General features: G+C 39.8%; 1 protein-coding gene and 1 pseudogene across 1 annotated transcript; one reads left to right on the forward strand and one right to left on the reverse strand.

Moving 5' to 3' along the window:
* The first annotated feature begins 4,586 nt into the window (after positions 1-4,586).
* Positions 4,587-5,571, forward strand: LOC148735024 (neuropeptide SIFamide receptor-like; annotated as a pseudogene).
* A 3,559-nt stretch (positions 5,572-9,130) lies between these two features.
* Positions 9,131-17,873, reverse strand: LOC111346617 (uncharacterized). The gene is made up of 3 exons (XM_022953889.2): positions 17,271-17,873; positions 16,216-16,707; positions 9,131-15,020 (listed from the first exon to the last, which is right to left on the reverse strand). Exons 1-3 carry the CDS (start codon positions 17,854-17,856, stop codon positions 10,906-10,908), a joined length of 5,193 nt encoding a protein of 1,730 aa, XP_022809624.2. The 5' UTR covers positions 17,857-17,873; the 3' UTR covers positions 9,131-10,905.
* Positions 17,874-18,628: the final 755 nt, after the last annotated feature.

An 18,628-nucleotide genomic window follows, 5' to 3' on the forward strand; every position in this document is an offset into this window, starting at 1 on the left:
ATACACACACCGCCGTGAGTGGCCACCTTTCTGTCCCGTCTGATGATATTGTAGCCATTTATTGCTGTTACGGAGTTCGGGATATATCGTCGCAGCCAAGACTCCGTGATGCAAACAAGGTCGTAATTAGCATATTGAACAACACGGCTTACTTCATCAATTTTTGGTGTAAGTGACATCACATTTGATAGGTACAGCGATGGGACAAAGTTTCTTGCTTGCCGTTCTGGTACACTTGTGAATTTGGTGGTGATGGAGATACAATTCGACGGGTTATGGCCGCGTGAGTTGATTTTCGCTCTGCTGTGGTCCTTTTGTCTCGGGTTGGCTTGTATAATGCTGTGAATACGATTCGCTTCTTTGGCTTTTGTCCATCTCCCAGCTCTCTTTCCACGATAGCGTGGCCACAAGGACTTAACTAGATTGTTTAGCAGTGGTCTTTTGCAAGGTTGAGCCATTTAGGAGAGATTTAAACTACTAAAAAGATGAGAATTTAAGGAGCGCTTCAAAGTGCGGCCATACGTGGCGCATACATAATCAGTGTATGATCTCTTGTTCATGCTCCACTAAGGAAACTCTGGGGCCCAGAGTTTCTCTCAGCTGACAGACTTGTGCGTACATATCTTCTTGTTGCGATTTTAGTTGCCCCATCTGGCTTTGCGTGATCTTCACCGCAACAGTCAGGGAGCATTGATCTTCCTCTATTTTGGAAACTCTTCCTGCTAGTTCCTCGAGAGTTGTAACGTTATCCTGAAGCACAGTCTTCAATTTCTTTCTTTCTTCCTCTTTTTCAAATGCTAGCTTATCAACATCGTTCTTCAAAGCATTGAGATCTTGTTGAACAACCTTCACCAGATCAGGGTCGACAGTAACGTTCATACACAGTATGGCTCCTGGGTGAAAAAAGAAAAAAAAACATACGGAAATGAGATGGGTTAAGGCTAGTGCTTCTTAAGAGAGACTGCTTAAATTTCGAAAGCATGTTCCTTGCAATCTATGTAAATCGCCTTATCCTTAACCCGTCTTGTTCGATATTCTTTTCGAGATTGTTTTCCGACCCTAGAAAACAATTATCTTTTCACTTTCCTTCGAATAAGTGACAATTTCCAACGATCCTCTCGAAGAAGTAGCTCCAAATATCGTGACATGACTGCTTTAACCGCAGTATGCCTTTATAAAGAGCTCGCTGAGTGTCTGCATCGCTTTTAAACGTTTCTACCTTATCAATTGACCCTCTGAGCGTCAGCTTTCGCGTGTAGTGTCACGTGACTTACGATGTAAACAAACCTCCAAAGTTGGTACATTGGTTTCACCCACGTGTACGAACTTGTAGTCACTATTTCAGATTTCCGTTCCCATAGCCGGTTTTTTTCCATGACCCATAGTCTTTAAACTTCGAGTATCAAATAGAACATCCGTTCTTACCCACGTACTGTACGTGGTCGGACCACGAGTCGCATATTTTGGTGAAAAAATACCCGAAAGTTCGGACACTATATATGCGGCTTTAAACAGTCCTTAAAAAAATTCGAATATCGAAAAGAAGATCATCAGGGTTAAAATGTCAATGCAGAAGAACACTAGCGACTTCAAGGCACGTACGTATTTTGAACGAGCTCTATGAGCTCCTTGACGCTACGTGGGTAAATAAAGTATTGATTGATATTGATTGAAGGCCATGAATGTGGCAGAACTTAAAAAATATCTACTGCATCGCGGCGTTTCGGTAAGCGGATATTTAAAACCTTCGTTCGTGGAAATCGCTTCTGCAGTCGAACGAATGGTTTTACCGGTTGACCCAAACTTTGAAAAAGATCAAACAAATGCTGTGGGACATTAATCATTCATGATATGTTAATTCCTGATCCATTTTCCCTCAATACCGTGAACAACTTTAACTCTTCGTCCCCATTCGGGTTGTTCGATATTTTTAACCATTTAATCTAGCATTACGATAAATAGGGGCTCGCCGCTTACACGTCATTTGATGACTATAGATTATTTGAGTGAAGCCTTTCATGAAGTTAAAGACGGAGGAAGGAAAGGAGCATTACGATCTCTGGTTTATTCTCGAGGGCAAAGGTGCGAACCGCGGCAATGTACTCCAAGCAAAATGTAAGTCATGTAAAGGCGGTCGAGATGGGGCATATAAGTATATTGCAGCGGCCATGTACGCTCTGGAGGATTTGTCAAATACTCGTGGTGAAGATAATGTAACGAGTGGCCCCATGTGTTTGGGTTAGGACGGAAAGAGTGAATACGCAAGCTTGTGAAGTGAAAGATCTTGTCATTAAGAAAGGGAAAAAACCTTCCCACAAAAAGAGAAAACGGAAGCGAGTTTACTGTCAAAACATCGAAACAGATGTCCGTACCCCAGAAGACATAAATCGAGATGAGGAGTATCTACAAAAGTTTACCAAACGATTGTGCAACTTAAGAAGTACACCTGTTGTTTTGCCCCTGTTCAAGAAACTTCATGGCACTCCAGTTTATAGTTCATGGCAATCTTGTTTATAATTAACTGTGTAACTATGGGGTCACATAATAATATTATTAATATGGATACCTAAGGCAAATGACGATGTGTATTCTGCTTTTAGGCAACTACCTCAAATACTTCCCATTGTCAGTTCTTTTTCTATGCCACCTTATGTGGAGAACAAGACGTTGGGCCCAACACCTCAAGGTATTGACATTGAATTCTACATAATCATTCTTTTTTTACACTTTCTTATGTTTTGCTCACATTATATACAATAAAGTGAAAATATTAATTTGTTATGTTTTAATGTTCCTGCTATTAATTTCATCACTGACTAGACTCTTTAACGCAATAATAAGAAAAGGAGAGTGGCCAAGCACATAGAAGATGGGACAATGGACACCATTGTTCAAAAAGAGAGAAAGAACAGACCCTTCCAATTATCGACCGATAACGGTCTTAAACTCAATAGACAAGGTGTTCGAGTCATTGCTTTGCCAACAAATAACTGCAGCCATGGATTCACACCTGTGCGGAAAAATGGCGGCATATAGAAAACAACGTGGCTGCGAGACAACTCTATTAAGGTTAACAGAGGATTGGAAAATGACTGCCGATAAGAGAAAGTGTGTAACTGCATTATCCACCGACTGATATGAGTAAAGCGTTTGACTCCTTGCACCCTGCACCAATAGTTCAGGAGCTCAAGGCATATGGTTTCTCAGGAACATCCCTAAATCTTATGCAATTTTTCTTTTGCTCACGAAAAAACCGAGTAAAGTTACAAGACCAGTTTAGTGCACGGAGAGACCAAACAAGAGGATGTCCACAGGGTTCGTCCTTTGGACCCCTACTATGGAACTTGTTTCAGAACGACCTTCCGTTACACACATGCATTTCAAGATATTTAAAAAAGATGCATACAATGATGTGTGTGTGTGTGTGTGTGTGTGTGTATAATCTAGAAGTTCCATGGTATACATAATACATCCTATCGCATGCTTTTTACTGGATTTTACATCACAACTTCAGTTGCATCAATCCTTTCGAAAAAGAGAATGATGGTAAACTCTCCTTTCTTGATATATTTATCGACAACTCTTCGAAGATATATAAGATATATATCTTCGAGAATATATAATAAGATCAAACCTAAACTTAACAAACAATTACAGCATTATATCACTTTTCTAGCGTTTTAGTTCACACCTTTAATGTTTGGTGTCACCCGCTTTTGTATTACATCATACTGTAAATATTCTATTCATCTACTTGTCTGTTATATATTAATTACTCCCGTTCTGTTACTCATTGACTGAAGATGGCATAAGCATGCCGAAACATATCTCAAAACGTTGTCTATTTCTTACAATAATTATAGGTAATTAGCAATAAAACGTAACGTCAAGGTTATTTCCATCTGATAAAACTTGGTACGCAAAAGTAAACAACCGAGTTGAAATATTTTGAAGAATGGAAATTTATTGTTCATTTGAATCTCTTGTTGTGGCTTAAATCCGAAAGATAGAAAATGGGATAGGCGAATAGTACCTTTGCTGTCGTGTGACAATGAAACAGCAAGGCATTTGGCTCATTTTTCGTTCACTGGTGCGTTCAGCGAGTATGACTTGATATTTAGTACAGCAGCTGTTTTCCAACAACCCAAAGGTGTTGATAAATGGACAATATGCCCACTTCATCGCTCAAGACTTGGTCTTGGATGGACTCGAGGGGTAAATACTAAGTGCAGAGTGCCAGCAACTTTACAGAGTAGACAAAAGAATTTTTCAACAAAGTATATGTCTTGTTTTTATTTTACCTATAGGCCTACCTAATACTAGAATATTAGGTAGCCAATTTGATTTTTTGACTGTTGCCGGTGATTTGTGAATTTGTCTGATTTTTAGTGACCTCTCTTAAATTCGCATTTCGTGCAGTCATCCCACAGAGTAAAGTTGAATCAAAATACTTCAAAAATTGATCACTCTGTCCAACACACTGCGATCCTAATTCAGTTGTGGTTTTCATTAAATAGATATCAAAGTTTCCACATCATCCGATTATTTTGTGAAGGCTCTACAACAGTATTCGGAATAAATGTAAGCAATGCTACTGGCGGGAACGACATGACATCCTGCATTTTAACAGAGGATCTTGTGGCAGCTAAAGTCTGGAAGACGTTTGCCTACTGCTTGCTTCTTGTAGTGTCACTTATTGGAAACACTTTGATCATCATGGTAGTTTATCGAGACGACAAAATGAAAACCACTACAAAACTTGCTTAACGTAAATATGGCCATTTCCGACCTCCTTGTTCCAATATTCGCCGTGCCTCGGGCTAACGTCGAGATAATCTTCGGAAATCACCGATGGCTTAACGATGGCGCATTTGGAGAAGCCCTTTGCAAACTTACGGCATTCTTTCAAGACATCTCTACGCTGGTTTCCGTTCAGACCTTGGTGACGATCGCTGTGGACCGTTTCGAATTCTACGCTGTTTGGTTCCCACTAAAAGCTGTCCGAATCAAACTAGATTGAAATACATTATTTTGCTCATCTGGTTGATATCAATAGTTATTCACGCCCCATATCTCTACGGATTCCAAATTGGCACTCTTAACGACGGTAAAACATCCTGTTTTTTGGGTTGGTCAAGAGATGTACAAAAATCGTCCTTTTTAGTGCTGATAACATTAAATTATGTGATACCGCTGCTCCTGATAACAACTTTCTATGGTTTAATAGTGCAAAAGCTGAGGAAGCAAACACTTCCTGGGGTGCGAAATTTAGCGGTTCACTTTAGCCGCCGCGAAAAGAGAAATCGCAAAAATATGTACTTAAGATGTCTTTAGCAATTGTGGTGGTATTTTTCTTTTCAATGTCACCGTTTGTAGTGTATTTATCAATAGAACACTTCAGTCCCGAAGATCCAGTTTGTCCTTCTAAGAACTTTCACTTTGTAACTCAGTATTTAGTACATAGTAATGGCGCTTTGAACTTTTTCGCCTACTTTATCTTCAGAGCTACCGTCACGGTTTCCTAATAATTATTCACGAGTTTTCTGCGCTTCTCCTTTTCGCTGTAGCTAGAAAAAAGAAGTGGAACTAACTCACCCCCTATCAGACGAGAATCAATCCCACTTATCAAAGGACGTTGCACTTATTCAGCTGCACTCACTACACGAAACTCAGCGAAAGGAAGGGACAAATGGAAATATTGACAACATCTGCACGGTCCTTTTTAATCCAGGCTCTAATCATTGATGGGGGTGAAATTATTCCACGTCATGTAGCTTGGCACGTTACTGAGTTGGCTCTTAATTTGTTTTGTTGTTGTCGAAAAAAAACTAGTAACAGAGGAAACGTTAAAAAATCTGTCAATACCGAAAAAATATATCTATGCCTCTTGCAAGTCTCCTAATCCTCTCTTGGACTGTTTCTGTAGATCCGTCCCTATTTCACACAATTGATGAGTGTTATTAAAGTGAGACTGACGAATGGCTAAAACGCATCTAAAACGGTGAAATCTGAAAGAACTAAAGTCAACGGTGTTGACTGTCTTTACATGTGAATATAAATAAAGTATTGTCATATTAAACGAAATGATCGTCAAAACTATAAGATTTGAATCACGTCCTGTCAAGAGTATCTGAAATACACCTATTCACAAATGAATGAATGAATGAACTTTAATTAAGTGTCAGAGGATTTAGCTAAATCTAAGCTAATTGTGGACACTAAAAGAACATTCCAAATAAAAATAAAATTAAAAATAGGAACATCACACGGGACTATTTTGAAAATTACACTCTTTTGTTAAGGTAAAAACGGTTCATAAAAATTCTAAAATATAAACTATTCGCTTATTTAAATATCGCTCATTTCAAAGATAATCTGATATTTAGTGTGTGCATAAAGCACAGTTGCTGCATGTGCCCTCAATAAGAGAAGTCAAGTCTTTCTTTCTAATTTTCTGTCTAAAATTGTCCAGTGAGGGTTGCTGTCGATCACTAGGGGAGAGTCTGGACGAATAAATATGGGCCAAGATATCTAATGGAGTGTTTTCTGTATCTCACTGTTGAGTAGCGAGGTATAACGAAATCTGCATTTCTTTGGGAGTACACTTTGTTTTTAAAATTAAAAAGTTCACCCATATATGTAGTCGGGGCCTAAGCCATTTCTAACTTTGTACATTAAGATCGTAATCTCTTGAAGCCTCCTATTGTAGAGATAGGGCAACTTTGCACGTCGTAGAAGGTCTTCGTAAGTATCCGTCCAACAGTTGTAAATTACTCTTAGAGTGCGTTCTTGCAGCCTCTCCAATTTTCTCCTCTCGGATTGCTTACAAAAATGCCATACCGTTTGGTAATGCGTCAAATGAGGAAGAATTGCTGTTAGATAAAGTTGAAGTTTGGTCTTGCTAGAGATTAGATTGCGTAATCTTACTAGCACCCCTATTTTTTTAATCACGTTTAATTTTACAGATGTCCCTTATGTGTCCAGTAAAACTAAGCTTATCATTTATGTTTACTCCAAGAACTCTTAAATTAGCTGTTGGTTTGAGTTTTTGATTATCGATGTCAAGAATACATTCGTCCTTTGCTTCCTTGTCAACGTTTCGAGGCGTCATTACTAAAACTTGATACTTTTTCGGGTTGGCATGGAAGAAATTTTCCCTATACCAACGTGATACATTTTCCGCTTCATTTGTGAGTTCAGAGATTATAGCTGTGACACTAGGTCCACTTTGATAGACCTGATGGTCATCAGCATACATGAACAGGTTACTGGTTTGTACGCTCAGAGGCAAGTCATTTGGGATAATGTTCCACAGTAACAGACGTAGCAGTGAACCTTGCGGGCAGCCCCTTAGCTGTTCTTTCCACGTGCTTGTCACTCCATTGATTTTGACGCAGTTTTTTTGCTCAGTGAAGTGGGAATGCATTAGTTCTAAGGACACGTCAGAGAATCCGTAGGCCTCAAGTTTCTTAGTCATGAGGGCATGATGTAGCGAGTCGAATGCATTGCTCATGTCCGTTGATAAGACCGCTACGCATTCCTTGTCATCCATTGCTATTCTCCAGTCCTCCGTTACGCGAATTAAGTTGGTTTCGCAGCTGTGCGTTTTCCTGTATGCAGACAATTTATCATATAGATTAGTAACTATTTTCTCTGTGATTTGTTCGCTGATTAATGATTCGAACAATTTTTGCTAGAGCGTTCAGGACTGTTACCGGTCTGTAATTGGCATAATCAGTCCTCTCCTCCTTTTTAAAAACTGGTGTCTCAACTTCCCTCTTCCAGTTACTCGGCCACTGTCCACATTGAATGCAGCTGTTAAAAAGTGTCATTAACGAGGGCGCAAGACTGACGGCCACTGGCTTCAGGATTTTGTTTGAGACTGCATCCCACCCTGTGGCTTTAGGGGTGTTTAACTTCTTCAGTTCGTTTTCGACTACACGAGAGTCTATCTTGTTGAATCGAAAGTGAAGACTGTGATAAGAATGGCGAATTGCTTCCACGCTCAAATGCGTGTTGAAATCTTCTTTCCCTAGCTGAAGGACGTGCTTGCCTCCAATTTCATTTGCCATTGTTGAGAAGTAGTCTCCAAATATTTCCACAACTTTTTTTTGGTCGCGAATTATGCTATCATTAATCCGTATGGAGATGTTTGTGGTATCTCTATTTTTGGAATTTAGAGATGGATTGAAGGTCTGAAAGAGATCCCTTGGCCTTGTTTTGAGCTCACTAGACTTCTGTGCCCAATAATCTTTAATAGCTTTTCTCCTTTCCCTAGTAGCGATGTTTCTCCACTTTCGTTTTAGCTCCCAAGTTTCAGGTGAGCGATTCCGCGCGTACGTTTGTGCATATTTTCTTTTGTTTTTGATGGCTCTTTTCCATTCATTTGTCATAGAGGGCACATCCTAATCTCTGACTCTCGTTTTCTTTCTCGGAGCATGCTCGTCTAGAATACTTTCAAACAAAGCGAACCAGAACTCGTACTCATCATCAGGCGTGTCAAAGATTTCTCCAACACTCCACGGGGCGGTAGCAAGATTTTCATTTAGCAAGTCCATGTCAACATTTTTAAGGCCCCTGAACGTTATGATCTTCCGCTTGTGTTGATACACTGCTTTTGTCAACAGGCCATAGATAAGATGATGGTCACTGCTTTCAGGGTTGATGACGCCGAAATATTTGAATATTTCCGGTTTTATTGTTAAAATTACATAACTGTTAACCTGCTCCCCCTGTTCTTAGAATTACATTACCTGTTAAACTGCTCCCCCAGAATTACTATTAACTGTTAAACTGTTCCCCCAGAATACTTTAAATAATTTTTCCACCACCAGGAAATTGTCTTTTTCACGCCTTTCGTGCATCAATCATCTGTAATGAATTATGTTTCAAGTTTCAGCTACCATCACGGTTTTATAGAGACTTTTGCCCGAGTTTCCCTTTTTAAAGGTTTATGGAAATGTAACTTTAAACAGCAAAGAAATCGCACGCATTTCAAAGTTTGGTGGTGTCGCTCGCTTGGAAGCCGTTGAACCGACCGAAAAGCAGAGAAGCAGTGTGCCAACAAATCGTTTCTGCTCCAAAAATTTTAGTATGGCTTATTTACTTGTCTAAAAAATCAACCACACCATTTTTATTATCTTTTCACAATAACTTTATTCTTATTTTAACTAAATTTACATTTTAAGGGTAATTAAATCTTAACATTTCCACGGTCACTGGTTATAAAGTAACTAATCATGAGCTATATTTGTGAACCTATGGAAATTTTTCTTTCCTAACCTAGAGACGCTTATTTATTACCAATTCTACAACTGAAGTCTTTGTATACCTACAGCACCTTTTATAACATTTCTGAAAAGAACTAAGTACTTCATGTTACTACAGTATCAGATGAATAACAAATTATCCAAATGCATTGCAAAACGAAAAAAAACAAACAAGGTCTCTATTCTTTTTAAATCAGGACATTGTGCAGCAATTTAAGATTGTACTGTCTAAGATAAACAATGTAAAACGCATGTACGCTTGCTACAATCAATAGCAAGTAACTGGGATTAAACATGGAAAATCATTTTAGACTTTTTTGAGAGAAAGTCCAAGGCCCCGCCCAAACACAACTGGATAAATTCAGAGTGGAAACACAGCAAAAGTGTACCACCCACACTGAGAGGGTGATAAATTTTTTTGTGATCACGTCAAAACGATCATGAACAGCAGAATCGCTTGATCGCATCCTTTTACACGCGATTAAAGAGGATGTCGTTATCCTTTAAAGGGGAAATTATCCAGGTCAGAGTGGACGGAAGGCCTTACTATAGTTACTAAGTTAGAAGCAAAACGAAACATGCAATGATCCGAACAATGGCTGTGCACGCGTATTACACAAGTTTGCACATTTCCTAGCCTTCCTCTGAAAATCGGCATGGCGAAATCACCTCAGTTTGTGTCAAACCATTTGTTAAGTTCTCAAGACAAATATCAGTCACTTTTGTAACTAGCATTTGCTAAGTGTTGCTGTAACAACCGATAAAGCTTTCTATTGTTCACGGAAGAAGGTCATGATGATAACATGTTCCATACGTGTCAGTAGTTGATAAAAGAGAGAAAAACGTATTGCACATTTCAGTGGGACAACCACATTTGCTACAATGTTTACTTTGAGGTGACAAGATAATAGGGAAATAGCATTTAAACCATTTCGACCTCATTTGATATCTTGCATAAATTTTTTATGTCGTAGAGGAACTTTCTCCTATTGTCGATTCCTACCTTTCTTTTCAATTACGTCCAGGAATGAACGCAAGTTTTATTTGTTGGTTACCTAAAATAACTTCACACCTTACAGGGTTTACATTTACCCCTCTTTTGCCGCAACTACACGTGGTTTGGTTGTGGTTGGCTTGAGTTTTGTCATTAAGGACACTTCGTAATTTCTATAATACATATAATTAACGCATGGACAGTCAAACCCGAATATGTCTCAAAGACGAGACAGCAGAGTATGAGTCCAGGGGTGATCGACCTTCTAAAATATACATGAGCAGCAAGATTCAGCTATCTGCATGTGTTCTTCAACCACTTTCGCTTCAAATGGGTGAACAATTAAGACTGAGGATTTTAGAATTTACTTTTTGTTTAATTCGCTCACTTGAACAGCGACCGGGCTTACGGCATGAAGCATTAACACAACACAGATTGCAAGTCTTTGGCATAGTCCTGAAATAATTCAGCACCTAACCAAAACTTCTTTTTTCGAAAGAGCTTGCTCTAACAGCATCTAATGAAAACAAGTTTTTATCTCCGAAACCAAGGCAGTAAAATGGTATAAATTCGAACCTTCTATACTTAACCTTTTTGGTCAAAAGGATCTGAGAAAACCTTTTCAAATAGAAAACAATTTTTTTAGTCAAAATATTGGTGGTCGTTATTTAGGTCATCTTCACTCTCCATATTCTCATCAACCCTCACGTTCATCTCTTCAAAATCATTGAGGTCATCTTCACTTTCCAAATTCTCATCGACTGACATATTCATATCTTCAAAATATTCAGTCAAGTCTATAGGTTCCAAATCATTTGAGAACTGTCCAGATTTTTTTGACGCTGGATCTTTTCGCCGATCAAATCGTCTAGAACTTGTCACGCTTGTCATTTCTTTGTTTGTCGTCGACATTGAAATCGGGAATTCCTTGGGTTTATCAATGACAAGTCCAAAGAGGTGTATTACGACGAATCGTTGAAAAGTAGTCAAACAGACAACCCAGTCCTCTGAAGGGGACACAGCCATGCTTAAGATACTTTCTCGTCCTTGCGCAACTCTGGCAAATGCAGCAGCTTTCCACTCACCCAAATCCCACAGAAACACGGTGCAATCCACGCCATAGGAGATCAGGTAGCGACGTTCTTTCAAAAACTGACAGAATTCAATGCGTCCAAAATGGCCGCGTGGTAATTCCATGAGGCTACGCTCTTTGGGAGTTTTAAACGCGTGGACAAGAATTCTGTCGGTAATGCAGCAAGCTAGTGCCCCATTGTCTGACGACACTGTGCAATGTGTGAATTTGTCAAACTCTCGAAAAGGGCCAGGGGGGTCCAAAATTGCTAAAAGGGAAAGTGAGCACTTATCGTATTCGAAGATGGAGATTTGAAACGCGCTGCAAATTATCAATTTCTTTTCATCCCTCGAGAAGCACCAACAGTGCACCGGCTGGGAACCCAGAGGGGAGTTAAAACATGCTTTTAAAACATTCAGTTGAACATCCCAAACGAGTAAACACGCAGGGCTCTCTGTGCAAAAGAGAAGCAAAGCGCCGTCCACAGAAAATTTGAGGAAAGTAACGGTACCCTTGCGATCTCCTTCTCTAACTACTACTGGAGTGCCCTTATCTCCATTAAACAACAAAATCTTAGAACCTTTTTCACGGGCCACTAATTTTATGCCCACCGCAGAAAAGCAGAATATGTATTTTGTACCATGGTTTACTAGTGAGGACTGACAAGAAGGCAAAACGGAATCTGCTGTTACCGTTTCTTTCAAGAACACTGAAGGATCCTCAAGGAAGTCTTGGTTGTCAAACGAAGAGAACGCCACCTCAGTTTCTTCAGCTCCGGATGAAAACGACAGAAACTTCAGAAGGTTTGCAGGAAAATCCTTTAAAAAGATGATCTTCTTCCCTTCTTGACCACGAAAAAGAAACCCAGCTTGGTTTTCAGGTCTTAGGTGCAATGGGATTAACCCTGAAACACTTGACAGCATGTTACCAGTCTTCAGAGTGAGGGCTACTAGTGAATTGTTCGTCGTGATGTAAAGTAAAACACTACTGTCGTCAGTGAAATCAAAATGATTCACTTCCAAGACAATACAAGAGGGGTTTTGAAAATTAAAATTCTCCCGTTCGTCCACCCTCTTAAACAACTTGCATATCTTACTGCCAGGGTCAGGCATAATTACTGCAATCCACTTGCGATCTTCAGTAATCCTTGACCACCTGAGGGTGGGACAATTTTGGAACTCTATTGGAGCATGCCTGATAAAATCTGGCATCAAAGGAGTTTTACAAAATCTCTTTAACTCCTCGTAAAGTTCAAATCTCCACCTGCGTCTACTTTCCCTGCCTTCCAAAAAAAATGCCGCGTTCAAAATTGCAACCCCAAAAGGAGTGAGAAATCGATTCAAGACGTCCGCATTTGCTATCTTTATCAAATCAGGGAGATAGGTCAAGTGACAAAGATAGAAAAATGGATTCAGCGGGACATCAGCCGAAAACGCCTCCTCCAGTACAGGTCTTCCGGTCTTAATATTCCAAACCTGATAGAGAAACATTTCTGCATAGAGGTCGATAACACGCTGACGAACAAGTGATGTGGATGCCTCTTGGTGTCTTTGTCTCCATGATAAGCATTCGTTGCAAAGCAAACCTTCTGTAATATACTTAAAGAATCCAACCCTCAAGCGTTCAAGAAAATAACCGAAACCCACCTTTTCCACCAAATTACATAGATCTTCAGTTTCTAAACAATCCATTCGTTGCATCTCATGTGCGGCCCACAAACTGAATATTTCTACCAGGCAAAAATAACCATGGGACATTCTAGAAGAATTTGGTTCAACTATAATGTACTGGTCATCAAAGATGAATGAACCCCAAAGATAACAATAGTTATTTCCTGCAAATTGAGGTAACTCTTTCACACAACCTTCCACCAAAGAAAACATTTTGTTAAGCCATCCAAAAAATAAAAAGTTACTGTCTAGGGTAAACTCGAGATGACCAATTTCTTCTACCACGATCGACTCTCGGACCTTCTCAAGAGTACACGCATCCAACAAATAAATGGGTGAGTCTCTTTGTCTGCCGACCGCCAGAAATTTTTTATTAGGAGACAAAGCAAAGCAACAGGTACCATCTGGAATTCTGCAAGGATGACAACGAAGCCAATTGCATTCCATTCCAATGTTTGACACAGCAGCAGGAATCTTCAGTTGCCACTGGACCGTCTGAGACGTGTTCCTTAAGCAAAAATGTAGAAGGTGCTGACATTCCAAAAGAACATAAATGTTGCTCTCAAGGGCGAGACATATCTCTTGCAGAACTTCTTTTTGTTCGTCGCTGAGCCCGTGACAACCAAGTGAGAGCTTAAGATCAGCGATCACAGCATATATTTCAATTCCCTTTCTTTCTATCCTCTTCCAAAGAAACTGGAAACATGTCAAACAATTGAAAACTATGTTCAGTGAGTCTGTGTCTTGGTAACCACACAAGAAACGGACACCAACACGAACGAAGTAATTGAGTAACACCTTCCCAGCCGAGGGTTTTTTCCATTGTTGATGTTCAATAGCAGCCGAAAGAACTTCAACAACCACACCCCTGAAATACTCACTTGCTTCATCCCTGTCAATGAACAATTCCCTGGAAGACTCCTTTTCAGTAAGCAATAGTGGAATTAGATTGTGAGGAAAGTCAAACGAATTATCAGACTTCCGAACAACCACAAATGTGGAAAGGGCATCGATTACTTTCCATTCCTTAAGATTTGATTTTTCCTTCTCTAAAATGAACGAGATTAACGTTAGTGGGAGCGGAGAAGGGGCCACTATTGCACAACCAAACAGCTTCTTGTAGAGATCCTCGCCTATTTTCTCAAACACTCTCTTGAAATTTTGCAGAAAGTAATCCTGGATATCTCCTTGGAAAACATCGTCGAGCTGAACAATCTCACCTGAATGTGCTACAGCATTTAAATCCAGTACAATGTAGTAGGCGCACAAAAACATTCCTTTGCATTTTTTTGCTACATCACACGCTGAGAAGGGAAAACTGGAGAAGTCGACATTCTTTTCAAGAAATAGCTCGATGTCCCGTTCGTGCTGTCTATAAAGCCTTAGATTTTCGCTGTTCCCTGCACAAATTTTAATGCATGGATTGTACTTTTTCAGTCTGAACTGAACAGTGTCTTCAGGGCGACTGGTAATAAAGAACACAAGCCATTTTGGAAGCATTGGAAAACGGTACATAATAAGATCGAGAAAATCTTTCCTGGACTCATCGTTTGTCTCATCAAGAGCGTCAATAACGATCAACTTTCTCTCGCAAAAGGCATTGCATTTGGCTAGTGGCTCTTCCAATAATTTTGTAAATAATTCCTGAATACCCATTTCAGAATTGCCTAAAAACTTTCTAATGCTACCCTCCCCTCCCACAACGCTATTGTATTGAACATTACATTTGCAAAGTTGAAAAGCAATAGTCCCTAGAAGATACCTGGGATTGTTTCTTGTGCCATCATTGTGGCGGCAGAAATACGCAGCTCCGAAGTTTCCAGCCTTTATTGATTTCTGTGCCAAGGCACCGGCCATCACACTCTTGCCGACTCCTGCGTCGCCGAGAAGTACATACGCCCTGGACTCTCCAGGATTCTCAAACCATCTGTGGAAATCGTCCAAAAACCATTTTCTGGTATCTGGATCATGACGCTCGGCGAAAAAGGTTATGTCTGCTTCACAACTGGCAATCTCTGAAACATCGAAACGAAAGACATCTTCAGGCTTAAATTCACCCAAACCGCTTTGATCCTCTTTTCTATGTTGAACATAAAAAATATCGAAGAAGACTTTTGTTTAAAAGCTTCCTATGCCAAAGGTTAACGGATGGATTTTATTCGTGGATTTGCATGGTACTTCAATCTTGAAAGTCACTTTCGCAACGATTTATGCGGTTGCACAGTACGATTGGGAACAAAACCTACTGAGCAACACTCATGACTCCACGGAACTCAGTTTCTGTCTAGCAAGTTTGTCAACCTCTTCCACATCTAAATTTTTTATATTCATTTCCCTTAAAAAAGTATATACCTGCTTTTGCTGTATGTTAACATTTCACTAAGATTCTCAGTTAATAATGAAAGGCAAGGAATACGGAAGGGTCAAACCTTAAGGGGGACAGGGTCACAACATCCGGAATTAATTGAGCAAAAATTACAAGACTATCTGGTGACGGAAATAACAATAGACTGTTCTTTACACGAGAGTCACTTGTTCGGATGAAGAATTACTGATCATTAGTCTCCAGCGATTAGTAGATGACGTGGCGTGTTTCGCGAGTTCTTTCTATTTTCTTCAGGTATAACACTCGCGGCAAATTTGACCCCCTCCTTCATTTCTCCTCCTCCTTTCTTTTATCTGTTTACGTATTGTGGCCATTTACCTTTTTCAATGTGCCCTCACCTTCACTAGAGCTTGACAAATTGAAAATCGTTGATAATCAATTATATAGGAGTCCATTTTTAGGCTAAAAATCGGCCATCTTGCGAGGCCAAAATTTATCCCGACACAAACTTGTCTGGTTTCTATTTCTTGAAAACAAAGCTCGACTGTTGACCTAGAAATCTACGTAGGTATAACTTCAAACTTTCATCCATTTCCCACAAGGGAAAGAGACATAATTGCTTTAAAGTTCCCGGCAAAGTACCTTGATGGAAAAGTGGGAAGAATTTTACCCCAAGCCTAGAAAACGTGCCCCATACGCACACCTGTATTTTAAGCCGCTTTGTGGTTCGCATGCAGAAGCAGAAAAAATATGGACGCTTTCAAGGGAGATCTCAACAGAAAAAAATCCGTTACGAAAGTAAATAGGCCTTAGTTGTGGATTCTATAACATGTAGCAAGGGGGTGTTTCAGGTAAGCTAAGGTAAAATGAAAAGCTCACATTACCATAGCTGACTTGAGTGTTACTTGAGTTCTGATCTCTCAAATGAGAGACGCGTCGTTCCATGTCTTCTTGATCTGACTGCAGTTTACTTATCTGGTCTTGTGTGGTGTCAACTTTTTCACAGAGTGTTTTCTGGTTCTCCTTAATGATTTCTTGTTCATGCTCCGCTAAGTCAACTCTAGAGCCCAAAGTTTCTCCCAGCTGACAGACTTGTGCGTACATATCTTCTTGTTGCGATTTAAGTTCCCCCATCCGGCTTTGTGTGATCTTCACCGCAGCAGTCAGGGAGCTTTGATCTTCCTCTATTTTGGAAACTCTTCTTGCCAGTTCCTCGAGAGCTGTAACGTTATCCTGAAGCACAGTCTTCAATTTCTCTCTTTCTTCCTCTTTTTCAAATGCCAGCTTATCAACATCGTTCTTCAGAGCAACGAGATCTTGTTGAACAGCCTTCGCCAGATCCGGGTCGACAGTAGCGTTCATGCACAGTATGACTCCTAAGTGGAAAAAAAAAACATACGGAAATGAGATGGGTCGAGGCTGGTGCTATTTAATTAACCCTTTAACTCCCATGAGTAACCAAGAAAGAATTTCTACTTTACATTATCAATACAATATCACGCAGACAAGTGGTGAGAATATAAAAAATATCCAACAGGGGATTATGAGTTGATCCAACATCAAATCCTCTGAACCAACATCATACGAATTGTATAGCTGACTGTAAAGAGGATTACTAATGAGATCTTGGTGGTGAAGGGGTTAAGAAAAAATTGCATAAATATCGCAAGCATGTTCCTAGCATTCCGTGTTAATCGCCTTATCTTTAACCAGCCTTGTTCGATATTCTTTTCTTTCAGATTGTTTTCCGACCCTAAAACACCAATGATCATGACTGCTTTAACCCGCAGTATGCCTTCATAAAGAGCTCGCTGGTAGTGTCTGCATTGCTTCTCTACGCTTGGGGTTGAGGAAGTAATAAGAAGTAAACATTTCTACCTGGTCAATTGTAAGCCAACGTGTTATATCAAAGGATACATTAAAGAGCAATACAAGTTACCTTTGTTCTGCCAATCATTTAGTTCTCTTAAGATGGCAGTCTCATGAACACTTGGCAGGCCCAAAAATTTCACCAGCTGCTCCATGTCTGCAAAGCTCTTCTGAAAACCTACTAGGTTCCAGTCACTAAACACACAGTGCGCCCAGGCATTCCTGGCCTTTTTCACAATACCAGCTGCAGTCTGAACAATAGAAGGAAACACAGGAACTTTACCAAGTAATGTGAGTACGGCCGATGCATCACAGTGCTCGTCAAATGCGTTGAACTTGGCCATGTGATTCTCCAAGTACAGCTTGGCAAAGTCAATATATGACGTCACCTGGTAGTCAAACGCTGGGTAGTCATACTTTCCACCAGGTTTCCTGGGTAATGTGTCGTTCCCATTGATGTTCTCATACCTTAAAGTCACGGTGTGCTTTTGGAGTCGACTTGTACAGCTCTGAGTATGGATGTTCTTGCTGGCTTTAAGATCTCCATACTCTTTCCGAATCTCCTGTTCAACAAATGGCCGTATTTCTGCGACCAGAACCTTATTTAGAGCAATCCCGAAGGTTATCCACCTTTTCTGGGTGTCAGAAACGTTCATAATAGAATTCCAAACTGAACTCTGAAAGAAAAAAACATAATCCTAGGTTGAATGGTTGATTTAATTGATGAATTGATAGAATGAATTATTGATTAATGAAATGATTGATAAACTTATTGATTCGTTATTTATTACTAACTGCTGTTTTGGGTATCACTGCATTTTACGTTCTGTTACCAGGCACCACGCCATAAAATTCAGAATGGGCTAATGGTCCAAGGTCCACTTTACTCACTCTCAAATTGCCTGTGGTAATGAACTCTATATGAAATGTCATAATTGTTAGGATTCAGTGCAAAATAAACTGCCTTATTGCAGGTGGTGGGGTGGGAGGACTTTTGGCCAGTGTGTTAATAAATAAAAGCTAATAAACAAAATAAAAATCAGGAGCTAAATGTACACATCCACATAGTGGCTATTCATTCTAAACATTCTGAGTTAAATTGAAATCTGAAGCAACGCTGTTGTGGAGGGAGAAGAATAATTGAATACAAGGAGAAAAACCTTTGAGCAAGGAGATTGGTTATCAAACCCTGGCCACAGGAAAGGGAGGTAAGTACCATACTGTATTATCCTACACTGGAGTTCTACGGTGCTTGGAGTCTTTTGAAGGCCTCCAGCAAAAAAGGAAAAAATAAAGCACACACACACCAGAACTGAAACACTCAGGTTGAATTGACACTTTTTTTCAGGAAAATTGATAGCAACCACACGTCACGCAGTATGGACAATAATTAATTGGGTTGTCATTTTCCTAAGATGTATCTCAATC

Source organism: Stylophora pistillata, chromosome 3 (assembly GCF_964205215.1).
Source record: "Stylophora pistillata chromosome 3, jaStyPist1.2, whole genome shotgun sequence".
Lineage (NCBI taxonomy): Eukaryota > Metazoa > Cnidaria > Anthozoa > Scleractinia > Pocilloporidae > Stylophora > Stylophora pistillata.